Source organism: Herpailurus yagouaroundi, unplaced genomic scaffold, assembly GCF_014898765.1.
Source record: "Herpailurus yagouaroundi ecotype Mexico unplaced genomic scaffold, PumYag 217, whole genome shotgun sequence".
Lineage (NCBI taxonomy): Eukaryota > Metazoa > Chordata > Mammalia > Carnivora > Felidae > Herpailurus > Herpailurus yagouaroundi.
The window spans coordinates 5,526,048-5,541,547 of record NW_024412448.1 but is presented as its reverse complement, the minus strand read 5'-3'; the positions used below and the strand labels follow the sequence as shown (position 1 = coordinate 5,541,547).

The window sequence follows — 15,500 nt, the reverse complement described above, 5'->3', positions numbered from 1 at the left end:
GGGGGGAGAGGGGAGGAGAAATAAGAGAGGGGAGGGGGGAGAGGGGGGAAGGGGGGGAAGAGAAGGGGGGAAGGGGGAAGGAAGAGGGGAGGGGGAGGGGGAGCAGGGAGGGGGAGGAAGGGAGGGGAAGAGAGGAGACAAAGGGAGGGAGAGGGGGGAGGAGAAGGAGGAGGGGAAGGGGAGGAGAAGGGAGGAAGACAGAGTGGGGAGGGGAGGGGAGGGGAGAGGAGGGGAGGCGCCGGGAGGAGAAAAGGCACGTGACTCCACTTTGCCCCGTTTTCCATCATTTTTTGGGAACTAGCATCTGGTGGAACGTTTCCTGAGCAGCGGAGATTCCCCGTGGCGTGTCTGTCTGTCCCCTGCTCTGTCACAGCCCAGCGAAGCGGGGAAAGTACCCAGGTCAGGCGGGCGGGGTGTTTCCGGGGAGGGTCTGGTCGGAGGGAGGTGTGTGTACCGTCCCAAGAAGAGCCTTCCCAATGTGGAGTTTGTGTCGCGGTGCAAGGTCCCTTAAAACCCCTAAACAGACAGAGGAACTAATGGGTCGGGGGAGCAGAGCGGGAAGTGGCTGGTGGCCCAGGGTGGCGGGGTCGCGGAGAAGGCTCTCCCTGCCTGCCAGCCTGCCCTCTACACTCCTTTGGGCTGGTTTCAGGGCTCCGCCCTTGTCCCCAACTGCCGCAAACGCCCACCAGCCTCACGCAGGGATCCAAAGTTCCTGGAGGGGCTGGGCGGGGAGGGCAGTGTGTTCGTCACAAGGCCGTGCCCCCAACGCCCCCTCGCGTCCCCCACTTCAGTGTGGCCACTCGCGGGGTCCCTAGTCCATCACTTATTCCTGTGAGCACCCGGCTGGCTCCGCCGGCAGAGCGTGGGACTCTCAATCTCGGGGTTGTGGGTTTGAGCCCCACGTTGGCCGTAGACGTTACTTAAAAGTAAAATCTTGGAAAGGAAATTCTTTTCAAAGTTAAATATAATTATCTCCCTTCTAAGCAAGATATGAAATGGATGTCTTATTTAATGTTTCCATATAGCATTATAAACGCTCCCATATGTTACGGTCCCATTACAACAGATGGTCCCGTTTCTGTGTTACCAACACTACTACTGGGGAATGTGCGGGTGGGGAGGGACATTTCTACCTGTTTGGCTCCCTTTGTAGTTTTGTGTATTGCTTGAAGTTTTGTTTTGTTTTGTTTTTCCTTTCTGGCATTTTACTTATTTGCTTATTAATGTTTATTTTTGAAAGAGCACAGCCAGGGAAGGGGCAGAGAGGGGGACAGAGGATCTGAAGCGGGTTCTGTGCTGACGGCAGACAGCCCAACGCGGGGCTCGAACTCACAAACCCTGAGGTCGTGACCTGAGCGAAAATCTGATGCTTAACCCACCGAGCCACCCAGGCACCCCTAACATTTTATTTTTAAGCCGTCTCTACACCCAACGTGGGGCTCGAACCCACAACCTGGAGATCAAGAGTCACAGGCTCCACCCACTGAGATACCCAGGTGCCCCTTTCTTTTTTAAAACCCAGTTTTTAGTTGGAAAACTACTACGGAATGCCTAACTGCGTGCGGTCCTGGTGCTGGAGCCGTGCTAACCTTCCCCTGTTTCCGTGCGCGGCTGTGGACCTGCGCCTGGCTGTCCTCACTCCTGAGACAGCGTCCACTGGCAAGGACAACCACGGCCCAAAGCAGGAGGCTTGACTCAGTAATCACTCGGTAACTTATCCCTATTGCAATGGGGGAAAGTCCAGGGTGACCTGACCTCCACCGCCCGGGTGCTGCGCTAGGGGCGGGGGAGGGGGGCGGCCTCGGGGTGCAGACGGAGAGACGGGCCTTGCAGCTGGGGCTGGGGTCCTCCGGTGTCCCCGCAGCACACGCTGGATTCTCCCGGCCGTCTGGACTTCGTTCTTTTATGGCCAAAGAATACTGCGTTAGGCGAACACACATGTGGTCCCCCGGCCAGGTGGTGGACGTTCGGTTGGTTTTACACCACAGGCGGCCGTGACCGTCTGTGCACAAGTGTCTGTGTGGACACACGCTTCTTGGCCTCTGTCAGAGCGAGCTCTGGGTGCGTGGCCCCTGCTGGTTCCCGCCAGGGTCACCGTGTCAGGTCTGACACGGGGGTGGAAGACCCATTGCCGGTGAGATTGCGGACGCACGAGGGGAGGGTCCGGCCGCACGCCTCAGCATGTGGACGCCCAGCTGCCCCGCGATGCTCGTGGACAGACTGCCCTCTCCCCAGGACTGGTCTCGGCGCCCTGGTTGGAAATTGACAATGCCTGTCACGTAACTTTTTGTAAATTATAAAGTGTTTCTTTAAAAAAAAGGGCTGAGGCAGACCCTGGAAATGCTGACATGCCCTCAGGCCCGAGTGTGAAATTAATCGGCTTGGGGCCAGACCGCAGGTGGAGCCTGGGTTCTGAGGCCGCACAGAGATCGAGGGGCCCAGGCCTTCCAGCCGCCCTTCCGTCCCAAGCTCCGCCCTGGGAAGCCGCGGGGTGGGCGGGAGGACATCTCTGCTCCAGGAAAGGTACCGTCCCTCCCTCCTCCGCATCCTGCCACGTCCCTGCCAGGCCTGTCCTGTTCCTACCAAACCAGTCAGGGCACTTCCTCCCCCTGGTCCTGGGAGGCAGCTGGTGAAATGCCAGCTTCACGTAGGGCAGACCATCCTGTGGTGAGCCCAAGCGGCTTCGAGGCGAGAACCTGCCCCTCAAGTGGCCCAGACTTGCTGCCGGGGGTCCGAGAAGCAGCAGCCTTCCTACAGCTCATTCGCTCACCCCTGCCTGTCCTGATTTCCTGTTTGGGCTGTGGGTTCTAGTCCCCTCCATGGGGGGGCTGTGGCCTGGCCTGGGGAACCGTGTGCGAGCCCCAGGCCACCGCACAGCCGGGCAGGGCCAGAGCGCGCCTCAAACACAGCAAGCCGGGCCGGCCTGCTTCCTCTGTGCGTGTCAGGGCACGCGGCTGCTCTGTGCTGACCCCCAAACGTGGCCAGACCCGGAGACCCCTGGCAAGGATGTGGCAGGAAGCACGCCCCACACCAAGTTCTCTCTCCCAGGAGTGGGCCTGGATCCAGATCGCTTGCTGGATTTAGGAAAGAGCCCGCTGGACGAGCTGCAGAGAAAGGGCAGGGAGGGGACCCCGCTCCGCACACAGCCAGCACAGGGCAGCCGGGAAACCTGAGGGTAGTGAAGACTGACCGTGAGTTTCTATCTTGGGTGGATTACCACCGCAGCGATCACATGCTTTGAAAGACTAACGTACAGGTACAGGTGTGAAGTATCTGTCTGCAGATGATTCAAAGTCTGGGATTTGCTTCCAAATAATGCAGTGGGTGGGGACGGGGCTGTGGGGCGTGAAGGTCACGGACAGCCCAGTGGGTGCTTACCCTGTAGCTGGGGTGGACAGGCTTGTTTTTGCAGGAACAGCTTTATCAGGATGTAGCGGGTTTTAGTACATTTGCAGAGCTGGGCGACCCTCACCAATTTTTTTATACACTTGAAATGCTCCAGGACGGTGTCGGAGGTCCTCATGTCTGGACGAGCTGCCAGCAGACCACCTGTCAGTCTCTGGTGAGCAGGTGGCCCCGGGGCGGCGCCCACAGGTCCTGGAACACTTCAAGGCCTCAGGTGGTACTCACACCAGCTCCTGCCCCAGCCCGTCTGCCCGAAGGTCTGAAGTCTTCGAGAGCCAGGGTCTCCCCAGCCCCTTTCTGGGCTTGCCAGACAACCGGGCAGTGCCCAAGAGCCCAGGACTCCGACTCCAGGGGCTCCTCCCACAGCCAAAGGGGGGGCTCCCAGGGCAGCTGGCCGGCCCAACAGGGGACTCTCAAACCATGGCGCTCAGGTGCCTGCTGAAAAGGGGAAACCCTGGGGGTCCATGGTAACTTGGATCTGGAAACTCAACGCTGACCAGACCTCCAACTTGCACACCCTTCCCCTCTCCTTCCCCGGTTTTGGGCTGCTGTCAGCCCAGTGTCCCTCAATTCCTTTGCCCGCAGGCTGCCCCAATGTATCCAGGGGCTTCTTTCCCACTCTGGGCCCTCAGTCTTGCCCCCGCCTCCCCCACCGCTCCGGACACTGGAGAGCCCTCCTTGGAGGGTGCAGAGTGGGTCTGTTGCCCTGGAGGCCAGACTCAGAGCACTTCACGGTCCTTTATTAGTGTCCCTGCGGAACACCCCTTGCTGGGGTGGGGGTGCAGTACCCGGGGGTCCTGGGGAGGCAGATGGACGTGGCCCCGGCCCACTGGCGGGAGGACAGGCTGCTTGGACAGAACCCAGGTGCTGACATCTGGGTCTCGGCTGCGGGCGGCCTTGCGGACAGCTGCCGTCCACACAGAGAGGGCCCCTGAGGGACACTGCGCAGAGGGGGCTGTGCAGGGAGCAGGGGGAGGCGCGGACCCCGTGCACGACACCGCACGCTCCCTGAAGGCAGCAGGACCTCCTGGCTCTGAGGTTCTGGCGAAACTACTTGTGAAAGCAACCGGGGGCTGGCTGGACCTGGCGCCCGCAGGCCATGTGGTCACCTCCCTCCTGGGCATGTGGTTTCTGCACGGTGCCATCTGCCCACTGGCCTGGAGCTACCAGAACGTGGCCGCCTTCGAGAACTTCGGAAAAGCGGTGGTCCCTCTCCACGGATAAAAGTGCCATGTGCACACACACAATTTGGTAAAGCACTGCAGGGGGTCTGCGCCCCACTGCTCTGCCACCCAGGTCCTCTACGGAAGCTGCTGGAAGATGGTGTTGAGGGCCCCAGGGAGCTGCTCGATGAAATGAAGAAACCTCAGGGGCCAAAGGAGAAGGGGCAGGGGACCCCAGACCCTAGAAGCCCCAGCCCAGCTCTCCCACCTCCAGTGTTAACCAGCTACCCAGGGAGGAGAGAAAACCAGACCCAGGGCCTGGATACCTCCCCTCTGGGTGAGTCAGCAGTGTGCAGGGGACAGGCTGGGGCGGGCAGGTAGGAGATGGAGGGGGTGAAGGTCACTGGAATGAGCCTGTTGGGAAAGGACAGGGTGGGGTCTGGGGCCAGGGGCCAGGGAGGCCGGGGCGCGCCGGGGCAGATGCTGGGCTCAGGGCAGCGCTCGCCCACGGCCCTCCCAGACCCTGGAAGAGCCTGACGCTGGGGGCTGGCCCTGGCTCAGCCCACTCCTTGGCCCCGTCAGGAAAGCACTTTGAGGCCAAAGTGTTTGCGAAGCTGTTCCAGGAAGACAAACGTGAGCACGGTGTGCGGCATGAGGCGGATGCCTGCAGGCACGAGGCCCTGGGCGGGGAAAGGGGAAGCAGGGAGTCAGAAGACCCCAGAGGGACCCCCAGCCCTGCCGCCCCAGCCCTGCCGCCCCAGCCCTGCTGCCTCAGCCCTGCCCAACCTTGTAAAAGGCCAGCGGCCCGAGCTTTGCTGTTTCTACAGCGCAGTGAAAGACACCCTGCAGAAAACACAAAACAAAGCAAAGCAATAAAAGAAAGGCTGCTTTTGGCTTGAAAGGCACAAATCAACCCCCCTCCCACCCTCAGCACCAGCCAGCAGCCCTGTGCAGAGAGGTCAAAGGTAACAACAGCTGGAGGCGAGTGCGGGGGGGTGGGGTGAGGGGGTGGGGGGGGTTGGGGGGGTGAACGGCCACCCCGTCTGCTGACACAGCAAAACCAGAGCCAGGGCAGGCGACCCGCCGGGCCCCCACAGCGCGTGGGGGACTGTTCACGCGGCAGGGCAGGCACGAAGCAGGGCACTGTAATGACTGGGGAGCCGCGGCGCGCGCTGTGGGTCTGCCCCGGGCACTTCCCGAAAGTTCATGGACTACAGTGAACCGGCTGCCTCTGTGAACGCATCGAGGAATCGGATTTAAAAACACATACAGGGGGGTGCCTGGCGGGCTCCATCGGTAGAGCCTGCGACTCCTGATCTCAGGGTCGTGAGATCAACCCCCATGTCGGGCATGGAACCTACTCAAAAAGAATAAAATAAAAGGGGCGCCTGGGTGGCGCAGTCAGTTAAGCGTCCGACTTCAGCCAGGTCACGATCTCGCGGTCCGTGAGTTCGAGCCCCGCATCGGGCTCTGGGCTGATGGCTCAGAGCCTGGAGCCTGTTTCCGATTCTGTGTCTCCCTCTCTCTCTGCCCCTCCCCCCGTTCATGCTCTGTCTCTCTCTGTCCCAAAAATAAATAAACGTTGAAAAAAAAAAAAGTTAAAAAAAGAATAAAATAAAATAAAATAAAATAAAATAAAATAAAATAAAATAAAATCTTTAAAAACACAGTGCCGACCTCTGCCCCGGGGCCAGCCGGGGAGGACAACTGAGGGGACGCAGTCACAGAGGGAAGAGCCTCATCCACCTGCCAGGACGGGGCTCCTCCAGCCACGGAGCGTCAAGTGGCAGCAAGGGGACTCCCTCCCTCCCCGCCGCCCCCATTCACCTTGTACTCGCCCTTGGAGTTCATCAGGCGGGTCTTCAGGACGTCGAGGGGCTGACACAGGACCGTGGCACATCCACCCTGGGTGGGGTGGGGTGAGGTGGGGGCGCTTATCACCAACGGGCCTGCCAGGCAGAGTGCGCAAGCACCCTCCCTCTCCCCTCACAGCCCCCGGCCCGGATCCCCGGATGCATCCCCGAGGGACACCAGGAACCAACCAGGGACTGTCCTGGCTTCGGCAGCAGGGGATCCGTGAGCTCCTCCCTCCCCAAGGCCTCGGTGCCCACTTACACAACCCGGAGGGACACCCCCAGACTCGCCCCAAGCCTCCTGCTTTCTGGGCTCGGGCCTCATCCTGGGTACCCTCAGCTCCCAAGGCTGGTGAGGGACCCCCACCACCTCCGCGAACCCAGCACTCACCGCGATGAAGCTGGCGACAAAGTGAGTGAAGATGTTGTCGGCCAGGTACCCGGTGCTGAGGACCAGCTGCTTGGCCTGATCGTAGCAGGACAGCTGTGGGCGTGCAGGGGCGATCAGGGCCTGGAGGAGGGCCCCCAGCTCTGGGGAAAGCGGATGGGGGCCCACAGTGACACCACCTGGGCTGACCGAACCCCAGGGCCAGCAGAAGCCCCACCTGGCCCACGGTGACGAGCATCCCGCGACTGGCTGCCATGCTCGCGCCAGAGAACAGCTTCTTCAGACCCTCTGCCGGAGAAAGGAGGTGAGGCGCCCAGCCCAGCCCGATCCCTCAGGCCCACCCAGGTCCCGCACACGCCCCCCATGCCGGAGGAAGGAGGTGAGGCCCCCCCAGGTCCTGCACGACGCTCCCCACACCCTCGGCCTCCTTGGACCCCCTCCTCTTACCTTCTCGGGCCACGCGGTACAAGCCATCCAAGGCATGGGCGTAGCTGCCAGGGACACAGAATGGACGCCGTGAGGCTCTCCCTGACTGCCAGCCCCCGAGGGAGGGTCCTCCCTGGGGAGAGCCATGCAGCTCTCACAGGAGTCAGGGGACAAAGGAGCCTGAAGATCTCCCAACTACCACCAGAAAACCCTTGCTCTGGGGCTGGTCCTGTCTGCCCGCTGTTGCTGAGGGTGAGGAGGGGGCCTGCCTGACCTCCTTCCACCCCGTTCCCCTGGCTCACAGTCTGGCCACAGAGAGGACAACGGGCTTGCCTGGAGCCCCATTTCACTGCTCAGCTGACTGTAGCCCGTGTCTACACCTTAGCTAGGAGGGCAAACCGTAGGCAGCCTTGGAGTTAACAGGAACTTAAACTTCATGGAAAATAAGATTTTTACCGTTAAAAAAAAAAAAAAAAAAAAAATCCCAACTTCCAAACCTGTTTGAAGGCCCAGACTCAAACTTCTAAACCATCCTCCCTGTGAACAAGGACAAGCACAGGCCTCGGGGGCCCTGGGACCCCAGCCACCATCCCAGACTCCCCCCCCAAAGAAAGCAGCCAGAGGCCTTCTGACCCAGGACGGCCGTGCCCCGTGCGGGTTTCCCAAAGCTGTCAGCCGCCACAGGCAGCACGGCCCACTGGGGCCCACGCTGGTGCCTGCTTGGCCCCCCACACCCGCCAGGAAGCCCCAGGAGCTGACCTCGGCCCTGCTACTCACTTTCGGCGCTGACTGGGCTCCAGCTTCACGTCGTTTTGCATCCTGGAACGGGAGGCACCGGCTCAGGGAGTGCCTCACACGCCCCACACGGAGGTCAGCGGGCTCCAGGGCTCACCCTGGCAGTGAGCAGCTGGGCCCGCCCTGACCTGCCCCCCAGTGCCCAGGACCCCGAGGCGTGAGCAGCTCTTTCCAAGCAGAACACACCGCGGTCCCGTCAGGGGACAGGAAAGACCCCGACCTGGGTGGGTGTGCACACTGACCTGACGTTGACCATATCTGCAGGGGTCCCCACGAAGCCTCCGATGCAACCTGGGGCGACAGACCCCGGAGCCAGCATGCGGCGACTGGCGATGCCCGCGTGCCCCCACCCCACCCCTGCCCAGCCCAGCCCAGCTGGCAGCTCACCGCTGATGGAACCCAGCAACACCTTCTTGTAGAAAGGCAGGGGTCCCTGGCTGCCCGTGGTCACGTGGTCCCGCACAGACTCATAGATGGCAAACCGAGTCAGGGAGTAAGTCATCTGGGGAAAAGGGGCCCAGCTCAGAGGGCGCAGGTGGAGGGACCCTGCTGGGCATGTCTGTCTGACACCTGTCGGGCCGCCCCCCCCCCCCCCCCCCCCGGTGCACAGTCATCACCAAATGGGCCATGGGGATATAGGGACTCTCTCGAAGCCACACGGTCAGCAAGTGGCTGAGACAATGTGCAAATCTGGGGCTGGCGGAGTCCAGAGTCCTGCCCTTTCCCTCCCTGGGCTCAGCTTCCCCACCTGTAAAGGAGGGTCTTGAGCCCCGTAGGAGGCAGAGCACACCCGATCCCACGGCACCCTGTGCCATCTGGGACTTGCCGTCCCTGGGCCCCGTGGTTCCTTTGTCCTAACCACCGTGAAGAGGAGGAGAAGTCACTTCCGGGCCCACAGGGCACCCATGGCGAGGAGGCGTGGCTGTGTCTGAGTCCAGGCCTGGGGGGGCGCCAGCCTTCCCTTCAACCTGCCCGGGCTCTGGGGCCGGGACCTAAGGAAGCCCCTGGCCGGGAGGCGGAAGTGCCCCGGCCATGCGTCCTGCCCACCCGGCGTCCTGGGAGGGGGGCCCCCAGGGGCACCTGTCTGCACAGGGAGGCGCTGAGGCCGTTGTAGAGCGCCAGGACGCCGTCGGAGCGCACCACCTGCAGCGCCATGCCCGTCATGCGCAGCTTCACCTCCTGCTGCGTCTGCAGATGTACCTGTCGGGGTCACACCTGCTCAGAACAGGGCCCCTGCCCCAGGGCCCACCCAGGCCGGCTCTGCTCTGAGCCCTTTCCCACCATCTACCACTTTACGTCCTCATGAAGACCCCATGGGCCGACTATTACCAGCACCCCATTTTAGAGGCGGGAAACTGAGGCACGAGGAGGCAGAGAGGTGTCCTAAGGGCATCCAGCTGGGGTGTAGAGATGGGACGCCACGCCCACACCTGGCCCCAGCCTCGATCCCACACTCTTCATCGACACGTGACAATACCAGCTGACACGTGAGCCCGCCAGGCCCGTGAGAAATACTCCACATATGTGTCTGAGTCCTCATGGCACCTGCCGCTTGGGATGGCGGTTGGCAGTCCCATTTTACAGATGAGGACACCGAGGCACCATGCAGACACCCACCAGGTGACTGCAGGGCCGCGTTTCTTAGCTATGCCCCTTCTCAAGAGGGACCAAGAGTCATGGGGACTCAGAGACAGTCCCGGTGGGCTGGGAAGAGGTGGTGGGAGTTCAGCGGGGGAGAAGGGGAAAGACACTTCTGGGAGGGCCAGGGCACGGCCACCCCGGGGTCTGTCCAGCCTCAGTGATGTTCTGGCTGGGCCTGCTGGGCGGGTTACCGACCCTCCTGCTTCAGTTTCCTCGGTGTGCTGTGAGCACTAAGTAGCTCAGCGGATGGACCCTTCCCTTCCCGCTCTGTCGCTGCCCAGGGGCTCTGGTGGTGGGGCAAAGGTGGGCTGGGGTGGAGAGGGCTTCGTGCTCAGCACAGCCACATCAGCCGAGCTGGATAGGACAGAGGGCACGGGGCCTGGGGGCAAGGTGGCCATGCAGGAAGCAGCCCTCGTCCAGGCGAGAAGCAGCCTTGAGGACTGAGCCAGGGCACAGGGGCAAAGGGAGAGATCAGCGAGCTATAAAATAATTTCTCCAGTGACCACAGGGCCAAGAGGCAACAGCCTCAGCCAGGGCCTCCCCTTGAGGCTGGCCTCCGTGGCTGTCCACACTGCCTGCTGCTCCCCAGCAGGGGCCAAACAGTGGCCCCGGTCCTGTGGCTGCCTGCCTCTCTCGACCTCCTCCCCCCCGCAGGATTCTGTGGCAAAACAGCACCTGGGGGGCAGGCACGGGGCCTGTGGACAGGTACAAATGACTGTAGGCTGCCTGTGAGGGCTCCAAGGGCCCCTGGGAGCTGTGTCCACTCACCATCGGATGAGAGCCTAACCCTCCAGGGCCCCGCGGTGGGGACGGGGGAGGGGACAGGGGGAAAGCAAAATTAAACACGAGGAGGGGACCTTGCCTCCCCTCTCTCTGGGGGTCAGAGCAGCCTTGACTTGGCCGGGCTCCTTCTGGCAGCGCTCAGGCCCTGGGCACTACCAGGAGCCATGCAGGCCTCTCCCAGGAGAAGCCCAGGGGCCACCGGCTTCTCAGCCCCCCTCCCCATCTGCTAATGCTGCCTTGACTGGGGAGGGGGTGCATTTTTACTAGAGAAGTCAATTTCCTCCATTCAGCAAAAAAGTCGCTGGAAGGAAAATACCTTAGGGGGACGACAGCGTGGGGGCCTGGCCGGGCTGCAAGTGAGGCTGAGGTTTGGGTCAACAGGGCCCCCGTGCCAGTCCCTCCCAGAGGGTCAGTGTGGGGATCAGGCTGCTCTGGGTGGGGGCAGGGAAGGAGGTGGCTGGGCTGCTGTCCCTTGCCCACGGGCCCATGTGACCCCAGTCCAGGTTCCCCGGGGCAGGGCCTCCTGGGCAGGCTATGCTTTGCACCACTGGCCCTTTCTTCTTTGTTCTTTGCGGGGAGAAAGGGGCAGAAAACACCCCCCGCCGGCTCTGGGAGACAACAGAACTTCTGTCTTGTACTGCCCCATAAGCGTATTTTCTAAAAGAAGTAAAGTGAGCATGAATGCTTCTTGCTCACCCTCACAGGGCAGGACCCGCGTGGGCGCAGGGTCCCTGGCTTCCAGGCGCCCACCCGGTCCAGGAGGAAGCAGCCACCTGCAGTCCGCACTCCCTCACTGTGTGCTGGGTCCCCACCAGGCAGGGAGGCCACCTGGGCCCTGGGTGTGCTGGAGCCCTGGCTCCTCTCTAGATGCCAACTTCTGTGCGCCTCACAGAACCACCCCCTCAACTTGCAACCAGGCAGAAGAACTGTGCTCAAAAGTGAGGGGTGGAAACTGGCTCGGAGAGGCCAAGTGACTAGCCCAAGGTCACACAGGTAGTATGGGGGGACCGCGGCCCGTGAGCTACGACAACGGGGCGCCTCCATCCGGGAGTGGGCAGGGTCTCCCGGCGGGGGCGGTGAACCGATGCCCCTCAGGCCCGGCGCCAAGGCCGACCCAAGTCCGAGGCCCTCCCGGGCAGTGCAGCGCCAGGCTGGTCGGCGCCCAGAGCTTGGGCGGGCCCCCTCGCCCCACCCTCATCCCCACCGCCCCGGCCCGTAGCGCTCGTCGCCCGCCCCCGCCCGGCCCGCGCCAACCTCACCTTGAGCAGGTCCAGCGGGTGCGTGCAGCAGGCGGCCCCGCACGAGGCCAAACCCCCGAAGTACCAGCGCGACACGCGCGCCTCGGCCGCCATGGCTCGCGCCGCGGACGCCCAGGAGCGCCGGCTGCCGGCCCCGGTTCGCGCCGCCCAGACCCCGGCTCAGGCCCAGGCCCCGATCGGACCCCGACCCCAGTCCCGGACCCCGGCCCGCGTAGCCGTCCGCTCCGAGTTCAAAGCACCGTTCGCCACCCGCGCGCCGCGCAGCCAATGCGCCCGCGCGGCCCTGGGGGCGGGACCACTTCTAGGGGGCGGGGTCACCGCGACCCCGCCTCGAGCCGGGGGGCGGGCCCCTCGCCTTAAAGCAGCCGCGCTCGGGCTGGCCAGCGGAAAGGGTTCCTCCGAGCCGCCTCCCCGTGTGCAGCAGGCGGCGGGAGAGGGAAGGGGAACGGGCGCGGCCGCGCGGACCCCCGGGAGCTTGCTGAGTGGGCTGCTCCACTCTCCCCGAGAACCGGGCGTCCTTCCTCCGCCCTGCTCCAGCTCCCCCAGGGCCACCCCCACGCCTAGGGCAGGTCTCCGAAGGTCACGGCTGAGGAGTGGCCTCGGCGCTGGGCCAGTCCCCGCCACTCCCGGAGCCCGGCCTCCTGCAAACACCCCGCCCCAGCCGAGGCCCTGACCTTGCACCCTGTGTCCCAAGGCAGCCACACAGGCCCTGGGGTCAGCCCTGGGACACGTGCGCCCAAAAGAGGTGGCACAAAACCTTCTTGGAGCCAACCTGCGAATTACATGAAAACTAGGGGCAGAAGACAATCCACTCTCCGGAGCTCCCGGCCAAGGCCAGCCTCAGGTCTGTTCTGACCCGACAGCCCCAGGCAGCCATCCCGGAGTAGGACAAGGGGACAAAGTTCTGAGCCACGGGGGTTCAGGCTCCTGGGAAGTGGCAATCAGGAGGCCGGCTGCCTGTCCCCATGAGAAACACACCTGTGCACACGTTCCCACTTTCATCTCACCATCCAGCAAACAGCAGGTGCAAGTGCTGGACAAAGACACACCTGCTGGGCAAGATGGAAATTGGAATCCCTGGGGCCACATGGACCCAGGGGTTCTCCGCACCTGCTGAGAACCCTGAATGAATAACAAGTCCAGCTGGCCTCTGAGCGCCCAGCAGTTATCTCGCTGTGTCAGAGGCCTAAGATGGGCCAGCAAACCTATTTGCTTCAAGTGGCCACCTGAAGACTAAGGAGACTGCCTTCCAGAAGGCTAGGAGGCTTCTGACCCTGAGGTCATCATCTGGGGAAGTGAACAGCCCAGAAATGCTGTGGACTGGGGAGGTGGAGGGAGCGTCGGCCACACAGACATCCGGCTTTTTCTTAAGAGGGGAGGAGGGGGAGAGATGGGAGCTGCATCTGGATGAAAACACAGGCCAGTGGGACCCGGTGCCGGAAGGGAAGGGTCGGAAGGGTCGCAGCAGTTCTCCAGAAGAAACCAGAGAGGGGGCGCCTGGCTGGCTCAGGCGGAAGAGCATGTGACTCTTGATCTCAGGGTCGTGAGTTCAAGCCCCACGTTGCGCATAGAGCTTACTTAAACAAAAATTCAATTGTATTTTTACACAACAGCAATAAACAATCTGACAATTAAATCAGGAGAAACAATTCCATCAAAGAGAAAGAAAGAAAAGAAACCAGAGAGGATGCGAGACACAGCTCCGTAAGGAAATGTGAAAATGTGTCACCAAACAGCAAGATGGCTTTCACAGCTGAGCTGGCCCTTTGTTTAAAAAAAAAAAAAACAGGGCTACCAGATGGAACTGGTAGGCTGCAGAGGAGGGGCCTCCTTGTCCACGGTCCTATGGGAAGTAGGAGCACCTTTGAGCCCACTCCCTCTCTGAGACCCAGGCCAGCACAAAACCTGCCCCTGCACCGGTCTCATTCAGGATAAATCGAGATGTTGGAATCCTGGATCACCCGAGGGCAATGTTATCATCTCCTGACTAAGCATACACGTCAGTGGCGTGGAGCGGGCGGCCCAGAAGGTGAGGGGCCAAGGGGCCAGCGCTTGCTGTGTACAGATGGTGGGCCGCCCAGAACACGAGACACAGCACGAGCGATCTGCGAAGCCCCGCCTAGAACGGGAGAAGCCCCGGAAGTGCGGAGGAATCTTGGAAAATGGTAAGTGCGTGGAGTGTGGGGAGCCCTCTTAAGAAATAAGGGGTCTAGCTTTTGGCTTTCTGCTCAGGGGCGCGAAGGTGCTACTGTCTTCAGTAGTCCCCAGTCCGAGTTCCTCCGACAGCGGCCGCCTCCACCCTTCCACCTACGTTCCACCCCGAGCAAGACGAAATCAAACTTGTGGACCTGAGGCGCGCCAGTGGGGGAGTCAGGGCTACATCTGCCCTGGCCCCAAAGCTCAGCCCTACTGGCCTGTCTCCAAGATAGGTTGGTGATGACATCGCCAAGGCAACCAGTGACTGGAAGGGTCTGGGGGTTACAGTGAAACGGACCATTCGGGACAGGCCCAGATTGAAGTGGTACCTTCCACCTCTGTCCTGCTCATCAAAGCCCTCAAGGAACCACGGAGACAGAAAGAAGCAGAAAAATATTAAGCACAGCGGCAATGTCGCTTTTGATGAGAGTGTCAACGTTGCCTGACAGATGCGCCACTGATCTTTAGCCAGAGAACTCTCTGGAACCATTAAAGACCTCCTGGGGATGGCCCGGTCTGTGGGCTGCAACACCAATGGCTACCACCCTCAGGGCACCACAGAGGACATCGACAGTGGCGCAGTGGGATGCCCCACTAGCTAAGAACTACGAAGGAAAATACTTCCGTGAAGGATCATTTGGCAACCAAAAAAGGATAAAGGTGGGACTTTGCAAGCTGCAGGTCAGGGGGGACTCAAAAAGATCCCCAGCCAAATTCTCAAAAGGATCATGAAGACTTCTGCATAAATCCAAGGGGCTCTGAGGTGCAGAGGTCAGGTGAGGTCTCGAGAACAAGGCTGCCGGCCACGTCTCTGGAGGACGTCCGTTCCTGAGCGCTCCTCATGGCGCTTAGGGAGCTAGGATGGCACCACACGGGGGCCAGGTGGACACCAGGGTTCCTGGAACGGGCAGGAGCCAGGGGTCAGCTTCAGATCTCCCCCTGCCGGGCCCTCTGTGACCATTTCATCAGCCTGGACGAAGACGCGGTACGCAGATTCCTACCAGGATCTGACGGGACCTCGCAAGGTTCTGTGCTAGTAACATCAAGCCAACGCAGGATGCATAGACCTACCTCCTGGTGTCGAGCCCACGGGCCAAGGCCAAGTGGCCTCCGGGGACCCAGGGCACACCCCATCTACTGCCGGGTCTGAGACACTTGGCCAACTGCACCACAGCAGGTGGAGACCACAGCTGGGGTGGGGTGGGCGTGGTGGGGTCAGGACCATGAGGGACTGTGAGGTCAGGTCGGGGGCACCAGGTGACACTCAGCATCAGGGAAGCAAAATGAGTATGGCCTGAGGCACACGGTCAACTGCGCTTTTGAGCAGTCAGCCCCAGCACCTCCAGGACGCAGTGAGGGTGTCATCATCCCAGGAAGAGGGGAGGGGAGGAGAGTCCTAATCATCACCCACAAGTCCCTTGGAAAGACAGGGGCTCAGAGCACACACAGACTCGGGCCACCAGTGCGAGGCAGAGGCTGAAGGCTATGCCTGACTTTAGATCCTCCCTTCCCCTGGGAAGGGCAGTTGGGCCAGCAGGATACCCAACCGGTCATACCCGCCTCAGGTGGCCCAGGAGTCACCTCTGCTGAG

General features: G+C 61.8%; 1 protein-coding gene across 1 annotated transcript; it reads right to left on the bottom strand.

The window, feature by feature from the left end:
* Nucleotides 1–4,124: 4,124 nt before the first annotated feature.
* On the bottom strand, nucleotides 4,125–11,806 carry SLC25A10 (solute carrier family 25 member 10). The gene is made up of 11 exons (XM_040456666.1): nucleotides 11,714–11,806; nucleotides 9,111–9,230; nucleotides 8,418–8,532; nucleotides 8,273–8,321; nucleotides 8,013–8,054; nucleotides 7,257–7,300; nucleotides 7,027–7,097; nucleotides 6,813–6,905; nucleotides 6,396–6,473; nucleotides 5,355–5,411; nucleotides 4,125–5,248 (listed from the first exon to the last, which is right to left on the bottom strand). Exons 1-11 carry the CDS (start codon nucleotides 11,804–11,806, stop codon nucleotides 5,147–5,149), a joined length of 864 nt encoding a protein of 287 aa, XP_040312600.1. The 3' UTR covers nucleotides 4,125–5,146.
* Nucleotides 11,807–15,500: the final 3,694 nt, after the last annotated feature.

Excerpts from the sequence above, each read along its gene's own strand:
- SLC25A10 (XM_040456666.1), bottom strand. The coding sequence starts at position 11,806 with ATGGCGGCCGAGGCGCGCGTGTCGCGCTGGTACTTCGGGGGTTTGGCC. Across the intron at positions 8,533-9,110 it reads GCGCCTCCCTGTGCAGACAG|ATGACTTACTCCCTGACTCG; the intron begins GTGCCCCTGGGG and ends CCTTTTCCCCAG. Across the intron at positions 5,249-5,354 it reads GGCCGCTGGCCTTTTACAAG|GGCCTCGTGCCTGCAGGCAT; the intron begins GTTGGGCAGGGC and ends TTCCCCGCCCAG.